This window comes from Maylandia zebra, linkage group LG11 (assembly GCF_041146795.1).
Source record: "Maylandia zebra isolate NMK-2024a linkage group LG11, Mzebra_GT3a, whole genome shotgun sequence".
NCBI lineage: Eukaryota > Metazoa > Chordata > Actinopteri > Cichliformes > Cichlidae > Maylandia > Maylandia zebra.
Window position 1 is genome coordinate 24,115,369 of NC_135177.1, and position 20,419 is coordinate 24,135,787.

A 20,419-nucleotide genomic window follows, 5' to 3' on the forward strand; every position below is an offset into this window, starting at 1 on the left:
TGAATATGATGGGACACACAAACGGGTGCAGAAGTGGAGAGGATCACCAAAAATCCTATCTAGGAGTTGAGGTGAGATCTGGTGACTGTGGAGGTCATAGTGTAACCTTATTCATTCTTTTACACTTGCTAAAGCATCTGTATTCTGAAGAGAAACATGTGCACCATCACTACTCCTTGAATTAATTTTGTTTCAGTATGACAAAATGACTTGAAAGCACTCATATGAAGTGTGGATTGATTTATTTAAATAATTAAATAGTAGTTCTGCTGGAAGTCTGGCTCCTCTGGTGCCATCCTGGAGGATGGTAAGGCCTCAGAAAGCAGCTGCTGTGATGCCTTTTGGATTCACATGGAGGTGCTGACAATCCAGGATAAATCATTGAGGATGTGGACACCCAGACTCCACCTGTGCATCTCTGACATAGACCTGATCCTATTACAGTGGCATTAATAGCTCTGGATTGCCTTTTTTTTTTTTTTTTTCAAACCTCTTGTTTGTCAGTCTTTCACAAAACTGAGGAATGTGAGGAGAACCCGAGCCAAACAATGCACAATATAGCTATACTAACACATCATTCAGCTAAGATTATGAAGCTCTTTCCTGAAATCTGTCTCAGCAGGTCGGTGACACCTTCTCCTAACCTCAAACTAAACCCATCTATGATGGGGAACAAAATTCACAATTCTCTCGTTTTTAAAACCAAAGTTTGTCTACAGATCACAACTCAGTATGTCAGGAGAAATCACACTGTACTTTCTGTATGTAATAATAAAGTGTTTGATTGTGAACTGCAAATTTATTTTAATAAAAGCGATGGACAAGTGGTACGAAAATACAATGCAAAGTTAGCCCTGCCTGACCCTGTCATGCACAAATATCTGAAAACCTCTGTGTTGCCCTCTGATTTGGATGACTTTAAAATTTATACTTTAAGATGTTAGAGTTACAGTGTGATACATGATGTTAAAGGATCTTTTAAGTTGTTCTGTTGCCATAAATTCTCAGTCTCACTGGTTGTCTGGAAGAAGCACCATGTAACTGATCCACCGAACTCCGGTTTCTGTTGTAAAAAAAAAAATTAAAAAAAAAAATTATTTAAAAATACAAAGCTTTTATATTTTTCCCCCTTCCCTGGTGTCTCCCCTGAAGCATAAAGCACCCCTGCATGTCAGTAAGTTTGTGTCTTTTGTCTCCTTTGCACCTCCCACCTGTCCTAAAGGGCCATCCTCCCCTCAGGGATGCCTGAGCTAATGGAACTTATTAACCCCACAGTGCTCCACTCAGGTGATTTAGCTTTATGGTCACATTGAAAGATAGTGGGTTACACAGAGGAGGTGTTTTTATTTATTTTTTGCAACTATAGTGTGATAAGTAACATAAACACCAGTAATTTTAGGCATGTAACTGGCGAATTGGATAGCAGTCTTCTTGTTTAACTCTCCATCAGATTTAATAAGAATAAACAAACATGCTGAATTACTCTAAAAAAATAAATAAATAAAAAACTGGACTAATTCTAACTTAAATTTAAATGACCGCAAAACAGTGAAAGCGTGATTTCCAGGTCTGACGTCACGGTTCAGTCCAGTTTCACTAAATCCTCTAATGTTTTTTGTTTGGAGCTGTGGCTAATGATTTCAAATGTGAACAAGAAAGCAAACAGTTAATAAAGGCTCCTCTATTCGCGTATTTACGACAGACGGATCTTCCAATCCCGCAGCGCTCTCTCCTGCCTGCGGTCACAGCTTGTTGCCAGAACTTCAGTAACGCGGAGACGCCGGATTTCTTTCTTATTCATTCATGCTCTGCGGCTTTTTCTTCATTTATTTTACATTTATTATTGCAAAGCATCACGCTGAGGCGCACGTCCGGTGTTCTGTAGTCTTCTTCCAAATCCATCTGTCCTGATTTAGGCTGTTTTTTTTTTTCTGTGGATCGTCAGAGAGCACTGATCCATCAGCCGACGTTAAGACCTTTGGGCTTTAAGGATAAGATTCTTATTTATAAACAGTTATATAACCAAGTGAACGGGGCCATAGGCGTTTTACGCACACGCCGTTCCTGGATGTCAGATATTATCTATATTATAACAATATTCTGTTGTAGCAAGCCAGTTCCTGTCCGTGTTCATGCCAGATCTGCAGCGATTCAGTTTTCCATACCATAGCATGAATCCTTTGTTGGGGGCCAACGCGCATCTCCAACAGCATCCGCAGCAGAACCAGGCGCCCGGACACCCGGACTCTCCCTCAGGTCTCCTTCCCGACGCTGTTTTCGGTGCACCGGACGAGGCTTCCCTTCTGCTGGGTGAGCAGCCCGGCTCGGGGCCTGACTTCACCGCACCCTCGCAGTCTTCACCTTATCTCCATCACAGCAGCCACTATCAGCACCGCCCTGTGCCGCATCCCCCTGCTGCGATGGCTCTCAGAAACGACCTGGGCTCCAACATCAGCGTCCTCAAAACTCTCAACCTGCGCTTCAGATGCTTTTTGGCTAAAGTGCACGAATTAGAGCGCAGAAATAAGATTCTGGAGAAGCAGCTCCAGCAGGCGCTGGACGCCAACAAGGGCTGCAAAGGTGGATGCTGTGAGAACCAAGCGCACACCCAGGAGGTAAGCGTGCAGACGGGATTTGTCGGAACGATACAGCTTAGGCCCGGCTCCCTGCCCTTCCACAACACCAACAACTCGGCCAGGAGGCCTACGACACTGTTCACAACGCCTCTCGCGCCTGCCCTGCCACCTGCAGCCTCTGAAAACTCGAGTGCAACACAAACAAATGCCGCTTGCAACCCAGCCATCACCATCAGCCTATCCTCCCCCCTTGTGGACTCCCCGGGATCTGGCTCTAAAACGGGAACTAACAACAGCACAGGTCCGGGAGCCTCCACCAACCCTCCTCCACGGTTCCTTCCGGGCACAATCTGGTCTTACAACCACACCCGCAAGTTCGGCTCCGGTGCTGAGCGTCTGACCAGCCCAGGAGTATCCTGGGTGCACCCGGATGGAGTTGGTGTCCAGATTGACACCATCACCCCCGAGATAAGAGCCCTGTACAATGTCCTGGCTAAAGTGAAGAGGGAGAGAGATGAGTATAAACGCAGGTAAATGGACCAAACCTTTTATTGCAGTTCCTTCAGGGCTATTTAAAAAATAAATAAATCTTGTGATTGCTCTGTAGCTTTATTGAGTGTATGTAATGCTCTACTTTGGAGAAGTGAGCAGAACAGCTGCAGACCACCTGTCTCCTGCTACACCACAGAGTCAGCACAAAAACTCTACATCGATCACTTCAAGCCTGGAACTGCATTCATCACATGACTAACCACAGAGGCAGGTGCTGCTGCTACAAATACACTAAAAAATATTAACACCTCAGGGGACAAACATGAAGTAGAATCGAGGTCAAAGCTTAGTGGTCGTCCTCTGTGCAGCCAAACATTTAGCTCAGTTTGTACACGTTTTATGGGTCAGATGCCAACATGAGTATCAGCTTTTAGAGTTACATATTAGCAAATATTATTTAAATAATACACATAAACACAAACACCCATTCTTTTATGTTTAAAGAGAAGATAATGTCTCATTGTTTATTATCTTTCCAAGAATGTGTTGTTGTAGATGTCCTTACACAAGTGCTGCAGACATTTATCTGAGTGTTTTTAAACTGTGGAGTCTGAGCTGGACAAACTGTGCGATGACACCATTTTCTAAAGAAAAAAAAAAAATGGCCCCATCTTTGTTTTTTTTTGTCACATTATGTTCTGCAAGAAAATATTAGCAGGTTAGTATATTATTTGGATTTTATTAACATGTGGTCACTCATATGGAGAGCCATCATGTTTTATGCTGAAAGGCAGTAATGATTTTATCTAGAGAGAAGTTCAGAGAGGAAATGTGAAAATAGAATTCAGGATTGTATTTTTGGATATTATGTCGAGACTTATTACTTACAGCCTCATTTACCAACATTTAAGTGAACTAATTATTTATGGGAGATTTGGCTATGAGCCCCATTTCAAGTAAGAACCAATCTTTTATGTTGAACATTTACTGGTTGTAGCTTATCAACAATCAACTAAATATCTGAGGGTTTTGATGCAGAACAACAAGCATCAACTCTTATTCTGTGAAAGTGAGATGGATGAGTAGAAGAGGATTAACCGTTGCTGAGAATATGAGATCGTGTAATCCACAGTTGCTGCTGTGAGCTCATGCGACTTTATCTGATGACATCACCAGTTCAAATATGGATGCTTTGATCTCCATTTTAGAAAGACAGCTGTCTGTGTATGTGGCCAATCACTTAATCGCTAATATGGAACAATGTGATTGGTCTTTTCTCCAGAAAGCTTAGCAATAACATCTAAAACTGCATAAATCCTGTTGTAAATTTGAAGTTTGTCCGACAGCTTTGGTGGATTGTGTATTATTTGTAATTATTTGTTAACTCCAAAAAGGTCCTTTGCGCATTCATCATTAAATTCCCTCAGATTATATCCAATTGAGCAGCCATGCATTCTTCACAGCGGAGATCCTGAGCACAGTATAGTGGGCTCTTTGTGTATGAAGCACATTGACGACTTTAACAATCCAGAGAGTGTGAGACAGATGAGACGCTTGCTTTCTCTGTCTGTAGAGACACTAGTGTGCGTCATTTCCCAGCCTGCTGTCCAGACATATATACATTTTATTTGTGAATTGAGGGGTTTCACACACTTTGTCCCTCTCAAAGTCTTTTCCTCCCCTAATGAGTTGTTTTGAGGGGTCTCTGCAGCCCCCTTCAGTCAGGACAAATGAGGACGTCACAAAATGTTTCTTCATGCGAAACTTATTCTCTCAGATTCAGGCTATTACATAGCTTTTAAAATATTAATACCATTTTATAATGTAATGCTTGTTATCTTATTTTTTATTATATCTGTTTACCTTTACTGCAACCTAAAGCAGCTTGTGGTGTATTTTAATTTTCAGACTTACCCTCCTCTAGCTCTCTGCGCTGTTCTTTTATTTTTTTCAAGGACAACTGTCTCTCCCCCCGTTACCCTCCTTCTGTCACTGCCAAAAAACCCCTTTCTCTGCCAACCACACGCTCTAGCTCATATTTTCTTTCTCTTTTAAAACCGACACAGTCGCACCTTTTCTTCCTTTCTCACACTCTCTTCCTTCCACTGCGCACCGTCGTCCTCTCTACACTCCATACTGTATCTGCAATGCAGCATGCACTGCAAGATGTAACTGGTGGAGGGGGGCTTGGCTTGCAGAAGGAAGTGCCTCTCAGTTTTCTGCGCGCGCTCTCCTTACTGATCTAACAAGCACCTGCTATGACAACAACAACCCCTGTTTCATGACTCAGTTTATTTCAGATTTAGTATTCCCTGTAGGGATTCTTGTACTGCAGCATTCTGCATTTTAAACAGCTTTTTTATAAGAGGCTGCAGACTGCAGTGAGTGAAATTCCCCTTGTGGTATGAAATCACAGAAATTGTGATCACATACGCAGTAGTCTCTGCTCAGGCTTTTAAATGTGTTAAAGATCAGATTCACAGGCACAATGGTCTGAGATGCATCAGCGAGTTGGCCTGTGAGGGATCGGTGATTCACTCAGTCGAACACCTTTTTTATTATCTTTAATATAACTGCAGTAAACTGATTTTAGTGTGAGACTCAAACACTTATACTGAAATCTAGTTGTACTTTTTTGTGCAGATAAATGACAGCCTATCTACTTAATTTGAGCGCTCCAAGTCTCATTCACACAGTACTTTTATCTGTGCCTAAGCATTTTTATCAAATATTTACACCCACACTAACTTGGGGTTCAGTATCTTACCCAAGGATACTTCAAGACATGGACAGGAAGAGCTGAGGATCAATTTACTGACCTTCCTGGACCATGTCCACCTTTAAATCAGGGCGATCGTGGCTCAAGAGTTAGGAGTTCGCCTTGTAATCGGAAGGTTGCCGGTTCGAGCCCCGGCTTGGACAGTCTCGGTCGTTGTGTCCTTGGGCAAGACACTTCACCCGTTGCCTACTGGTGGTGGTCAGAGGGCCCGGTGGCGCCAGTGTCCGGCAGCCTCGCCTCTGTCAGTGCGCCCCAGGGTGGCTGCGGCTACAATGTAGCATGCCATCACCAGTGTGTGAATGGGTGAATGACTGGATATGTAAAGCGCTTTGGGGTCCTTAGGGACTAGTAAAGCGCTATATAAATACAGGCCATTTACCATTTAAAGAAAAAAAGATGTAATGTAAATTTTGATGATTTAGAAATTAAAAATTTGTTTATGGGACGGATTCCAGTGGAGATAGAAAATATTTTCAGGTTGTCTGTATCAGGACAACCATCCCATTCACTTATTATAAAATAACAATATTTAATACAGTAATTAAATTGGTGAAATTGATGAAGGGTCAAAGGTCAGCTTCACTGTAACAATGTAATACTCTGTAAAAACACTTTTCTGGCCATTAATCAACACCAAAACCAAGACGGTGACCATGTTTCACATTTAGTTTGAAACAAATTGGAGACTCCAAACAAACTGGAGATGCTAATACAGCTTTACTTACTTTTACTACATGTCTGGTCACACATATGCTAGTTATTTTAGGCATTTTGCCTGGAAACTGGGAAGACTGAGCAAAGGGCCTCAGGTCAGAGCTGAAGTCAGGCAACTGCATTTAACCCTGCAGCATGTGGTTGCCTTCTCAGCCTTTTATCTACACCAGCGCCTGTTAAAGTGTTACAGCACAGATTTAATTCCACTTTTAGGTAGGCTCAGCAGTGAGTGCAGAGTAAATTGCTGCTGCTAAGCAACTTGTTATCCATCTCCTGTCGAAAGTGTGTTTTGTTTGGTTGATCCTTGATTGCTGAATTACTTGATGTAATGAATCATCAAGAATGTGATTGTTGCAGTTAGAGGTGCATTTTAAATGGACTTTTAGCCCCTTTAGCCTTTCAACTACCTGAATTAATTGATTCACAGGAGCATTGTCTGCTTTTATAAATGTCAAGAGCTGATGAAGACCTAATTTATGTTTTGTTCTTTGTCTCTGATCTCTGTATCCGAGAAGACATGAACTAGAAGATTATTAATGTCTTTCTTAAACTTATCTCTGTGTCTCCTAGATGGGAAGAGGAATACACTATGAGGATGGATCTGCAACAGAAGATTGCAGACTTACAGGAGGTAACATTATGTACCCTTTTTTTGTCTGTTCTTGTATTTCTCAAGATGGGGGAACATAAATCTGTTTATATAGTCCCACTGTGGGGACTGAAAGTCTCGATATTATAAATGATTATATGTTATTATGAAGGCAGAGGTTAGATTTTGGCAAGTACCCGCAATAGTTGCTGTCAGGCAGTCCTCAGAAAACTGATGTGAGTTCTCTGAAGTGACAGAATTAACAAACATTCACACACACACACGTCTTTAATACATATCCGTTCGCTTTAAATTTTTAATTCTATGCTGCATGACACGCTTTAGCTAAGGCTGCGCTGGCGTCTTTACAATAATGTTAAAGGTTAAATAGTTTCATGAAAGTGAGAGAAGTAGGGCGGATTAGTTTGGTTAAATATAGATTGTGCTGCAGCTGTTTGTTGATCTTGCCAAGCACATACCTCTTTCTCTGTGCTGGCAATGATTATTAGCTTCTTTAGCTGCTATCAATGAGTCATCCAATGCTAGTGCACTCTCTTTTAATTGATTAGCTTTTTTCCTGAAACCCCTTAACCATCCACTGCTAACAGTGCCAAAATGGATTTAAGGACATGAAAGTTGTATTTATATCTGCCTGTCGCCAACCATCAAATTGCAATTACTGTATTTCTTGCACTTGTGTCCTTATAAACACATTTCCCCACAATGAAACCATTCATTATGGCATAATTTAGTTTATATATAGCCAAAGTGAAATGCTGAAAAATTAAATGAATACTCAGTATGCTGTCTAACAGTTCTGGCTTGATTAGCATTAGTGTTTGATTGAAGTCTGCTTTTAGTCTACATGTAGACACATGTGATGAAGAGTAGCCGTGACATTCATCTTTTTTTGTGCAGTAACAGTTAAGAGCGAGAATATGAATACCACTGAGATGACAGATAAAGCCCCCAAAACGAATGCCTCCTACCCCCCAAATGTTGACTTCATGGCAAAGGTCTCATTCTAAGCCCAGTGGTTTCCTGTATATGTGTTTTTGAGCATGTGCCCCATTGCGAGGAATCTTTACCTGACCCAATTTGACAGGAAATACCACCGCACTTTAAGCCCACAAAAGGGTAAAAAAAATGCTTCTCGAGTATTGTAACTGCAGCACGTGTGAATAAATCAGCGGGGAGACTTTGAGGGTTACCATGATGTCAGACTCATTTAGAGCTTCCCAGAAGTGATTATGCATTTAGGATTTGAATGTGCTCTTTGCAGATAAAATCTTTTTGCACAATGTGACCCAAAAACTACAGTAAAGAGAGTTGTGGTTAAGTGCATTTGCTCATTATGACTTCTTTTGCGTGTGCAGGACCTGCAGGAGAGCGAAGGCTGCCAGGACGAGCTGGTTCGCAGGGTCCAGCATCTGAATACGGAGCTGGTTGTCTTCAAAGGGCTCCTGAGCAATGTAAGCTCATACATTCATATAATAATCACAAACAGTTTTAGCTCTTTACAGTAATCAGATGTCCCTCTGCATTCACTTGGTAGTTTGTCCTTATAAGCTGCTTTCACACTGAAGCCCTGAACTTTTTTTAGACATCACCTGGATAAACGTGGCTGTGAGAACGCAAACATCCAACCCAACTCTTTAACCTGCCAACTCCATAGTGTAAAGTCTGCTGTCCAAATGCAACAATTTGTGCTGACGTGAGAGTACTGCAGGTTATAGTCCAGTGAATTCATAGCTAGCGAGTAGTCGTCATGGTTTCTGCATCCCGCACACTCTGCAGTACCTCCACGTAAACCAATCAGGAGATTTCCCGAGGAAGGATTCTCCAAGTCCATGTGTGAAACAGCTTGCTTTAGTTACAGCAGCGGTGCCCAACCTTGTAATTCTGTAACTTTATTAACAGTGTCCTACTGAAATGCGCCAACAACATTGAGAGTAACATCCTCTTCTCTGCCCCTTAATGCTCTCCGGTCGTTATGGTAATGCATAAATATTTCTTTCAAAATAAGACACACAACTACAACGCGGGAAAAGACCCAGGGAAACCGAGTTAACGATAAAAACCCCCCGAAAACCATAAATTTCACAACTGAGCCTCAACTCTCATGGTCTGGTACCAAACGACTGAGGATTGGTGACCCCTGAGTTTTCAGGGGTCTTATTTTCTATCTTTAGGGTGCTGTATAAGAAAATGGTGCTACTATTATGTCATAATCAGTCTTATTGGTACAGTTTTCCAGTGATGCTGAACAGTTCCCATATCCATCCTCTCTGTAGAATTTGTCAGATTTGGACAGCAAAATCCAGGAGAAAGCGATGAAGGTGGACATGGACATCTGCCGCAGGATCGACATCACTGCTCGCTTGTGCGATGTGGCCCAGCAGAGGAACTGTGAAGACGTCATCCAAATGTATCAGGTAAAACTGTTTAATCTCATCATCTCTGGTTCTTTTTTTATCTGCTTTTAGCAAGTGTCTACTTGTTAGTCTGATCCTCTAATCCCAAACTTTTCTGCAGGTTCCTAATAACCAACCATCGCTAAACTGCCGCCGTAAACAAACCCCTCTGTCCTTTAATGGGAGTGAGTGTGACGAGCCCGTCAGCACCTCCGAAAGTGACGGAGCAGTGGTTAAAGATGAGGAGCACTGTGGATCTGCTGCTAATCAGATCAATGAGGAGATGCAGAGGATGCTAAACCAGCTGTGAGTGGTCTGCAGATGTAATTACTGTAATCTGAGTCGTCTTTTCAGGCCATGTGCATTTGTATGTGTGCATTGATACTTTTTTAAAAAAAAATTTCAGGCGTGAATGTGAGTTTGAGGATGACTGTGACAGTCTAGCGTGGGAGGAGACTGAAGAGACGCTGCTGCTTTGGGAGGATTTCCCAGGATGCACTTTGCCTCCAGATCCCACCCACCCACCGGGAGAGGTAGGCAGCAGTCACACAAGTTTAAGACTGAGAGAACTCTCTGTGAAGATTTAAAGCTCAAAGTTGTTAGAAATATAGCTGTGGCTACCAGAGAGGAGCTAATTTATGAACATATAGAGGCTTCAAAAAAGCTGAAAAATTGAAAGATTTACCTTTAGCCATCATTGTGGCATATTAAAAATACTAATTGCAAGGGATTATGACTGTCAGAAGTTACCCCATCATCACTGTTTTCTGCAAAACATTCACACAGCATAAACAAGCCTGTGTTTTACTGAAATCGACAGATATCTGTGGTCACCAGTTATAGACCTCACTTAGTAAGCTGACACATGCAGTCATGTGAGAAAGCACTTTTTCACAAGGCTCTATTTATTTCTGTGAAAAACTAAGTACACTGCCGCAGTGTTCCCAGAAGCTCAGAGCAAATTCACCCCAAGTGCTGACTGTGCAGTGCTCTGGCAGATTGCAACTACTTTTCAGACTCGACAGGCCACATTTAGCATATTAAATGTTCAAGTTCATGACAGTACCATTAAAAAAAAGACTCAACAAGTATGGCTTGTTTGTAAGGGTTACCAGGAGAAAGCCTATTCTCTTTAACCATTGTAGCACAGCTTGGTTTTGCAAAGTTGAATCAGAACAAACCACAAGACTTCTGGAACAGTGGGGTGGGGGGTGACATGAACTTGTTTTGCAGCTATAGGAGCTGGGCACCTTGCAGTTACTGAGTCGACCATAAGCTCCTCTGCATACCAACGTATTCTAGAGTCAAATCTGGCCATCTGTCTGACAGCTGAAGCTTGGCCCAAACTGGGTCATCCAGCAGGACATGTACAGCAGCAAATCTGTAAAATCAAAGTCTAAAGGTGGCGCAATCAAAGTCCAGACCTCAACCAGACTCAGGTCTGGGATGTTAGACACTTGTGCATAAACAAGTGCCCTCAAACCTCAATAAACTGAAGCAACACTTTGAAGAAGAGTGGGCTAAAATTCCCCCAAAGGGACATGAGAGACAGAATGTCATATAGAAAACAATTACTTAAGGTTATTTGTGCTAAAGGTGGTCATCCAGTCTGCTCATTCACACGAGGTACTTTGTTTTTCACAGGGCTGTGCAGTTCTTTCTTTTTGTTTTTCACGTGACCGTAAATGTCGATCTTTCTGAAAGACGGAACAATTTTCATTACTATATGTTGGCATCTCATCATCCTTTCAGGTTTCAGTGAAATTGAGTTTCTGAATTGTCGTGCACCTGCAAAAGGTGCAGGGAAAACAAAAAAAAATGAAACACAGATAACATCACAAGACAACCCACTCACCCCACCTGCATTTCAGTCCGCCTGTGTAGCACCCGTGTACTGCAGGTGCTGACTAATTAACACGATTGGCAGCACCTGGGCCCAGTGTGCTCTACAAACGCCCTCAGAGCTCAGCTGCCAGCGTGGCTTTCCTCTCCAGAGACACTTCTGAGATTTTGGTTGTATCTTGGTTTGTTGCATGGCACGAGACAACATTGCATATGCCGTTTCCTCACTCACGCACTCTCTCACACTGCTGGCAATACTGAATACACATCCCATGGCTAGTTTAAGTTCTTTCTTTGGTTCTTTAGTTTAAAAATAAACTGTTTCTTTAATTGGCACATGTGTGCTTCTCTATTTTTGTCATTGTCGCAAAAACAGAGAGCATGGCTAATTACTAAATTCTCTCAGCCATGTCTCAGATGTTCATCCTGAGTGAATGCAGTTATAAAGAGACATCTGACATCTATTGTTACTTTAAAAAAAACGTTTCAGAATTTCAGCTTAAACACTGTTTAAGTCACTGCATAAAGGAGTTTTATAAAGTAGAGGAAGCGCACTGTAATTTCTAAGTGCACATGGTTTGATATTATTGCTTCAGATTTCAAAGAAGCTTTTGTTTGTGTGGTTATAAGTGGACTTTATCCAGAACAGTAGGCAGAGTGGAGTCCTTCAAAGCTCAGTCTGCTGCCCTTCGGTGCTCTGCTGTGGCCGGGCCAATTCAGGCAACAAAACAACACTCGCACAAATCCAGCCTGTATTTAGCGTACATGGTGTTTGTTTCCAAGAAATGCATGTAGGTATTTGTTTTCATTTACCAGCTGTGTGCGCTTTGAAAAGTCTGCTCTTTCTCCCGTGGGAAATAAGTCAGTGAAATGTGAGCTGATGGGAGCACTGCAACAGCTGTGCTTTGATGGTTCTATGTCTGCGGTGATGTCTGATGATGCACACGTTAAACCGATTATAACTACCTTTCATCGCATGTAAATTTCCATGTCCGTGTTTGTCTTCAGCAGGAGGACTGTCTGGAAAAGGTGATTAATGACACCGAATGTCTTTTCAAATCTCGAGAGAAGGAATACCAAGAGACCATTGACCAAATTGAGGTCAGACGCTTGCTCTGTACTTTTATATGTTAAATAACTTCCTTCATCCTACATGCTGGCAGTTTGTTCTTTCATTTTTGCTGCATGCATTATGTCTCCTGCACTGTTTTTTGTGTCTTGCATTCACAAGACAATATGATGTCTAAATAATGACATTAAGTGAAATACTATTACTATGCTTTGTTTTAAAGGGGCAGTAGCCTGCCTTGCTGAATTTAATCTTTAAAGTACTTTAAAGGCCTTTCTTTACATCTTTCATACATTTTAGATGAGTTTATGTAAGCCTGAGCAGTTTGGCTGCACATAGTCAGGGGGTTGTTCAAGAAAGCAGGTTTAACAAACTCTGAGTCTAACTCTAAACTTTGACAGATAGTTTCTCAGACATTGACTAAGCCTACTTCCAGGCTAGAAAAGAAAAATTAAATGAAGGGCTTCAGTGAAAACAGGTTGTAGTCGAGGACTAACTAAGCTCTGTCCTTGTCTTATAAACCAGCCATGGGTTTGTTTACTGTGAGAGAGGAAACGCTGGTCAGAGTATGTTTAGACTGAGATTTTTTTTAACCTAAGTGTCTTTATTTTACCCCCTAGTCATCATTCACCCAGCTTAAATGTGACTTACTATGTAATAAAGCTGTGATCCTTCCAATTTTTTACATTTGATTATTAAATTCCAGCTATAACTTGACAGAAACCACATCCGTCAAACTTTGCCTTTTTGACTATCGCACCGAAATCAGCGACTAAACCAAACAAGCTATCCACAAGGCTCTAAACACCATCAGTAACTTTAAGGAGTTGAGTGTGTGAAAATATTTAAACATGAATTGGTGCCAGAACACATTCAGAATGTCTGCAGTCTGAGTTTGAAAACTCACTTTAAACTGCAGGCTACAACTTCAGTTCAGTTGTAGCCTGAAGATTTTCACAATAACTAGTGACTGATTTTTGAATGAGCGATTATACAAGTGCTCATGTTAAACAAAAGAAATAGCAAACGTTCACGTAACGGGAGTCTGTTTGCAAAGGCATGCACTTATTTTTTCACATTTGTTTTGATATTCTCTGCATGGGTGAGGAAGTGAGACCGAGACTCTGTTAGATTGCTGTTGATTGCATGCGTATGTATTCTTGGAGTGATTTAGTCTAACTCTCAGTTTTCTGACTGTAGCTGGAATTGGCCACAGCTAAGAGCGACATGAACCGACACCTGCACGAGTACATGGAGATGTGCTCGATGAAGAGAGGCCTGGATGTTCAGATGGAGACCTGCAGGAGACTCATCACACAGAGCGAAGACAGGTACACACGCACATAAACACACACTTGATGTTGATTTTATTGATCTATTTAGCTTCCTTTAAAAAAAACTATTCGAGCAGTTTCAGTGTATACAGCATATCTAATTTATATTGTATTTAAAATAAACATTTATTAAATGGGTTATAAAACATTACAGTATAGGTGTATTCAGCTTTAATTATGTGTATCTAGTAAAGTTATTATTATAATCCACTTTTGTCAAAATGCATTATATTATTTCAACTTTCTTTATTTTGATTTGTTACCTGTTTATACACCTGATACACATGATAGACATGGTTATTACTTAGTTATGACTACACTATTTACTATATGTTTATTTAGCTTTAAATATAAATAAGCTTTATGCTTAACTGGCTGGACTTTATTACCTGAAAATCTATGCCAACTGTCTCCATTTACCTAAAAGCTGTAATATTTATCCATCTGAAAATATCGCACTTTATATCAAAACCTTTAATGAAAATTATAGCGAACCACCGAACCCACAGGTAGAGCGAGTTTAGTTTCTACTGGAAAAAATGATGCATTTCTCTTTCTGCCCCTCTCAGTCCGTCTGCTGTGCCTCCACCCGCTGAGGAGAGTGAAGCGAGAGAAAACGACAAGCCGTCGGTATCTCCACCTTCTTCCTCGAGCAATGGGAGAACATGACACATGCTCACTCCAGCGTTAACAGCGGCTGTGGTCACACGATCTCAAGTGCATCCATGACCACACCGATACAATGGGCGCTGACTACGTGACTACGGCAACACCATGTTTACGTACTTGTTTGACGAGTCATTTCTTTTTCTGGACACTTTGGAAAGTGAGATGGAACTGACTGAGCGAGGAAGTCTGTCATTGTGCTTCATTTTGTGACGATTCAGTAGGTTGAAGGACCTAGGGTCAGCTGACTGTAAGTGTGGTTACAGGAAGACATAGCATGACTTATTCATTCTACACAAACGGACACGAGCTAAAACAAGGATAATGTAAGCGTCATAAACTCCTCTCTGATCTGCTTTTATGGTCACTGAAGCTCTAAAAGTTAAAGTCACATTTACAGGAATATTTCCAGGAAACAATGAAGCTTCAGTCTTAAAATAATATAACACAGAATTTTTGAATTTGAATCTTTATCCACACATGTAGGTTTAATAAAAAGCCGCGAGAGAGCATTTTAGTGGCTTGCAGCTGCATTAACTGTTCACCATATCTCTTGTATAAACGATAATAGAATCACAGGCAAAGCAAACCTGAGGCAATAAATGAAAAGTTAAAGATACAGAAGAAAATCAGAAAAACGCAAACACTATGTGCATTTTTACTGGAGCAACAGAGTTGAGTCTTTGACTACCAACAGGCCTCCTTCCAATAAAGTGAGGTGTTTTCTGGATAACAAGGGAAATGTATGTAAAAACCTTAAAACTTCAAGTCATTTCAAAGTGATTTGAAAAAATAACTAAAATCCTGAGAAGTTGCTCTTCAGATCTGTGGTGTTTTGTGTTCCTAAGCCTTAAATCAGATGATATAAGAGTTGCTTTCTATTCTTCTCCTGAAGCCCTTGATCAAATATAACAGGAGTTAATTGGGAAAGTTGAATGTCACTCCTCTCACTCGGATGCCTCCAGTTCAGAAAGTGTACATGTGTTCGCTTTGAGGACCACATTGTTTGTGGGCCTCAAAATGGCAGTAATATGTTGGCTATAAGTTAAACTGTGGGCCTCCTGGCAGATTTTTCATCAGGATTTTTATGACAAATTCTTAAATATTTTGAAAAAACGTAAAAATTTGTAGTAGTCGTCTGACCACTGAGCTGGTCGATTTGGTGCAAGAAGACTGTTTCTATAATGATGTGGGAGAAGATATGCATTGACAAAGAACAATTATACAGAATTTAGTCAAGGATAACATGGCAAAAGCAAACAGTCCAAACAATGAAATCAAGATTTTGGCCTCCGTAACCTGCGAGCTACATCTGTGACACAGCAGAGGCTGATTTGTTCCTTGATTCATTTGGACACATTCGTTTACCCTAAATCTGTAAATAAACGGTCGAATTAGCTTATATTTCCTGTGCAGGTGCAGAAACTTTTAACAATAATACAACATAGTCACCGTAGTAAGTCGCATGTCTATATCACCATCGTTTTGGTGTCAGCCTTAAGCAGACCAAACCACCCTGCTGTTCACAGAGAGTTCACACATTGATCATCTTGATGATGTTGGAGCTCCAATCATTTCATATGAGTCACATCTGAAATCCCACGAACACCGTAGTCTGCTTTGAACTTTGTAGTTTTCGGGAAAGGTGAGGGAGCAATGACCACAGTGTTGGGAGGTTGTTTTTTAGTTTTGAACGTAACCGTAGTCTCTGTCTGTTGCACTTCAAAGACCAACTAAAGTACTGGATGATAGAGTCACTCAAGGGTCATGTAAGTGTTGTTAATAATCTTTATTTTTTTAGCAGTAATGCTTATTATTATAGATTAGAGTGAAGGCTGTATCTTTGAGTAAAGCTGCATGGTTGAGCAGAATCACTTTGAGGATAGTGGAAAAACAAAAAGGCTGTCATGTAATAATGTAAGTTAGTCACCGAGTGCCAAAATAATATTTAGATTGTGAATCAACAGGAAATTGCTTAAAAAAAGACTAAACATAGCTGCTGAAGCTATTTCACCAAGGTGCTTGATGTATAGAAGTGAACCTACGTTTTGCACATAGAAGAGCAAAGCAAAACTGTACCATAAGAAACAATCAGTAGTCTAACCTGAAAAACAAAATATGCTGACCTGCTGAAAATGGATGATTTGTTCTATTTAGTTTTCCTTTCCTTATGAAAAAAAATGTCGTTGGTGAACGCATCACATACCTCATTTTTACTTTAGTTATGTCTATTGGCATATTTAACCTACATGTTCCTTCGTAGGAAAACACATACAGCGCACAGCTGTCAGGTGGACGCCCCCTCCATCACAACTCTATTATCAGACACTGTTTTAAATGGTGTTGTTTCTTCTGTGTAGATGAACCAGGTGAAATAACTTGTTTCAGCAGTAGGGTGCAGTTTAGCTCATGCATGTGTTGCAGTTGTAATCAGCTGAGCGCCATTCTGAAAAGATCAGGCGTCGGGTGCATTGTTAAAGGCATAAAACACCGTCTCTCTTTGTACCGTTACACTTTAACGCACTGAGTGAATTTATGTGTATGCATGTGCCAGTGTGTATGTTTATGGGCCTTCTGTCTGACCAGCGAGTGTTTTTAAGAAGACTCTTACCGGGGTAGATGCACAACATTAAGAAGGATCAAACTGTAAAATCTCATATTGTCTCAAGCAGTTCAACGCCAACAAAATGACTTTTGTGTTTTCATGGTGACCACGTGAAAAATTCAGAATCTGATGATCATCTAGGTTTTCTTTCCCAGTTACGCTGTTTCTTTATGAGTGTATGCCAAGTAAAGTCAGTGTAAAAATATCTCAGTTCAGGAAGATGAACGGAAATGCAAATGCTTTTGTGAAATGATGGCTTTGATATTATATGCATAACAGAAATATAGCTTTGAATATATATTCGTGTTTAAAGAACAGAGCTGAATGAAGACTCCACGGTGGAAATGATGGCAGATGAGAGCAAAAGAGTTTTTGTTTTCTGTCTTCACACAACAGAAAAACTTATTTACCAAATTTTTTAAAGAAAATTATTCCACAGAGTCAGAACTATTGATCTAAAATCCAAATGTGTGACTTTGCAGCTTTAAACATCAAGAAAAAGTAACTTTGGCTGGAAAAGGCTTCACTGCAGAGCTGCTGTATGTAATATGTCGAGAGACGCTGGATGAATGAATAAAAGATGCAACTGAGCAACAAGGCGTGCAGTTTTTTCCCTGTATTAAGTTCAACAGTTTTTTTCTAACAGTTATCTGAAGGCACTTTATACCAAGATAAAGACCCTGAAGCATTACAGATAAAAAAAAAATGAAAGAGAGAATCATCCAAATCTCGTTAAGTAACCACTTCATGAAATTTTGGAGAAAGACAAACTCTTTCTCTTTACTCTTCCTATCCATCTTAACATTAAACTCAAAACCTAAAAGAAGTGTTCCTCTGTTAACACCTTTATCCTTTATACTTGATTATCCTTATTTCAAATTTTACATTTTACATGGAAAAACAGGGATTTTTTCCAGGACTTCAATTTGGAAATATAAAGCGCTTAAAACACTTTAAAACCTACAAATATTTAACATGGAAAATGTTGCCATATTAATATATAATCAACTCAACAGTTGGCTTACAGCTAAATTAAACAGTAAAAGAAAAACAAATGTACTTAAATATGTTTGTGAAGGTTTCCAGACTTGATGCATAAATGTTAGTCAGTTTTAGCAGGCTGGTAGGGGTCGGAGTGTGGGAAGCAGCAATATGTAACCAGGCAAAGAAAGAATAACACAGATGTTCAGCAAGATGACAGAGAAAGATACAAAAAGACAAAAGGGTGGGGCACACTTTGAGGAAGTTAGCAAAAACAACAGAAGTTGAACAACAGGAACATGATACTGAAGGAAAAGATTTCCTTTTTCTTTTAATTTTGACATTTATTGTTTTATTGTAATAACCTTTATTTGTGATATTAACTTGGTAGTTGCGTTAGCTTTTATAGATTTTGATCCTTGGCCTTTTCGCAGTAGTGTTCACATCTGTCCACAGAATGGGATTGGTGCAATACTCTGTGGCCCTCCTGATGTTATCCACACAGTTGGTGCTCAGCTTTCCCACAGTAAGACTTTTTTTCTTTAACCCAGTCGCCTTAATTATTGCATACACTTTTATCAAATAAGAAAAATAGTTGACATGAGTGAATGTGGCATGGATGATGAGTTAATGAGGACTTTTTCATTTTAGTGATTTATATCTATCTGTGTTGACAGCCAAAGAACACCTACAACATTGGTGGGAGAGAGTGTAAATATTGTCCTGCAGGTAGGAAATGTGTGATAACTTGATGTGAGCTTCTATTAATATTTTTAAAATTCTGTTCATCAGTTTACATTTACTCAGAAATATGAATCTCGTTTAGGTACCGTGGTGTGAAGTATGGTTCTTTCTTGTCTGTGTGTTGTTTTGATTTTCTGCATTGATGAAAAATGACGCAGGCTGAGTTCGTGCAGTATGACCACATCCTTCACCGATACTCACTCCGAGTCAGCAAGTCTTTCCTCTTGTTTTTTCTGTTCTCACAGGTATGTATCAGAGTGATTGTACAACATGTGAACACTGTCCTGCTGGAAGTTACACAACTGACTTGAACTATGAAGATGAATGCCATCTCTGCTTTGGAGACTGCAACCCTAGTAAAGAAAGTTTTCATTTCCACCTTTAATGATTTCATCAGGATTTTGATATACCCGTGATCTCTGGGTTTCTATAAAAAGCTGATAAACCATTAATAGTAACTCCACATGTACTGTGATGACTACTCCATATAATAATCTCTATTTCACTCTTTCTCAGAGTTGCATCTTAAAGTGGTTCAGAACTGCACCAGTACGTCTGATATTAAATGTGACTGCGAGGATGGTTTTAGATGCATCAGGTGGGCCCATGACAAAAAGAACTGCTTGTCTTGTGAGAAGATGCCAGACCCAACCCCAACCAGTAAGTACCGAGAAGAACACTTTGAATTCTCATGTCAGATAAGCTCAAACCAACAGTGGGCAAAATGACCAGTGTCAAAGCAAACAACTTTACCGCAGCCATTAAAAAACAAAAGAAAAAAAATAGCTGACAGGATCTGTAATCTTAGCTCTGGCTCCCGTTATTATCAGATCATTCTGAGAACAGGTTCCTCTCAAGTTGCCATGAATATGCAAAACTTGTCTAATATGAACAGGTTTGAAAATATTCCTGGAAATCTTTATGCTCTCTAAAAAATGCAATGCCATCAAGCTGACATGAAAGTGTCACAAAGGAAATGCTTTTCTATGTTCTAGAGTACTCTTTATAATAATCTCTATTTCACTCTTTCTCAGAGTTTCATTTTAAAGTGGTTCAGAACTACACCAGTACGTCTGATATGAAATGTGACTGCGAGGATGGTTTTAGATGCATCAGGTGGACCCAAGAGGGAAACTGAGTGTCTCGTGAGAAGATGCCAAACAACTAAAATACAAATGCTTTAGTGAAATCAGTGTATGATTCCTGCAATGTTGTAAGCATGAAAGTGTGTTTAAAGAGCTCAATGAAGTCTGTCCACAGTTACACACTAAAAAGAAAAAGCAAAAACTTTTGTTAAGCCACAGAAATCTGTTTGCTTTATTTAGCTTTTTAGGGGAAATGATGGCAGAGAAAAGGCAAAAGTGTTTTTGATTTCTGTCTTCCCACATCATGAAGCCCTACTTCAAAATATTTTTAGTTTAGAAAATTTCACCACACAATCTGATGACAATCGTGTACAACTCCAAATGTTTGACTTCACTGCTTTAAACATTAGGAAAAAGTAATTGTGGCCAAAAAGCGTCACTGCAGAGCGGCTGCATGCAATATGTCAAGAAAGCTGAATGAATAAAAGATGCAAATGAGCAAAAACAACACGCGCAGTTATTATTTGTA

At 40.2% G+C, this 20,419-nt stretch overlaps 1 protein-coding gene across 5 annotated transcripts; it reads left to right on the plus strand.

The window, feature by feature from the left end:
- Nucleotides 1–1,620: 1,620 nt before the first annotated feature.
- Nucleotides 1,621–20,398, plus strand: iffo1b (intermediate filament family orphan 1b). 5 transcript variants are annotated; one of them, XR_013100843.1, is made up of 14 exons: nt 1,621–3,106; nt 7,132–7,192; nt 8,527–8,622; nt 9,445–9,585; nt 9,686–9,870; nt 9,971–10,097; nt 12,418–12,507; nt 13,676–13,806; nt 14,379–16,244; nt 18,518–18,587; nt 18,739–18,790; nt 19,051–19,161; nt 19,322–19,465; nt 19,840–20,398. XR_013100843.1 is itself a non-coding variant. In XM_076890068.1 (9 exons), exons 1-9 carry the CDS (start codon nt 2,133–2,135, stop codon nt 14,476–14,478), a joined length of 1,908 nt encoding a protein of 635 aa, XP_076746183.1. In that variant the 5' UTR covers nt 1,623–2,132; the 3' UTR covers nt 14,479–17,695. The 5 variants fall into 5 exon arrangements, 1 of the variants encoding a protein (XP_076746183.1); XR_013100840.1 differs by having other exon boundaries at nt 1,623–3,106; nt 12,415–12,507; nt 18,496–18,587; XR_013100841.1 differs by having other exon boundaries at nt 1,623–3,106; nt 12,415–12,507; nt 18,499–18,587.
- The last annotated feature ends 21 nt before the right edge of the window (nt 20,399–20,419 follow it).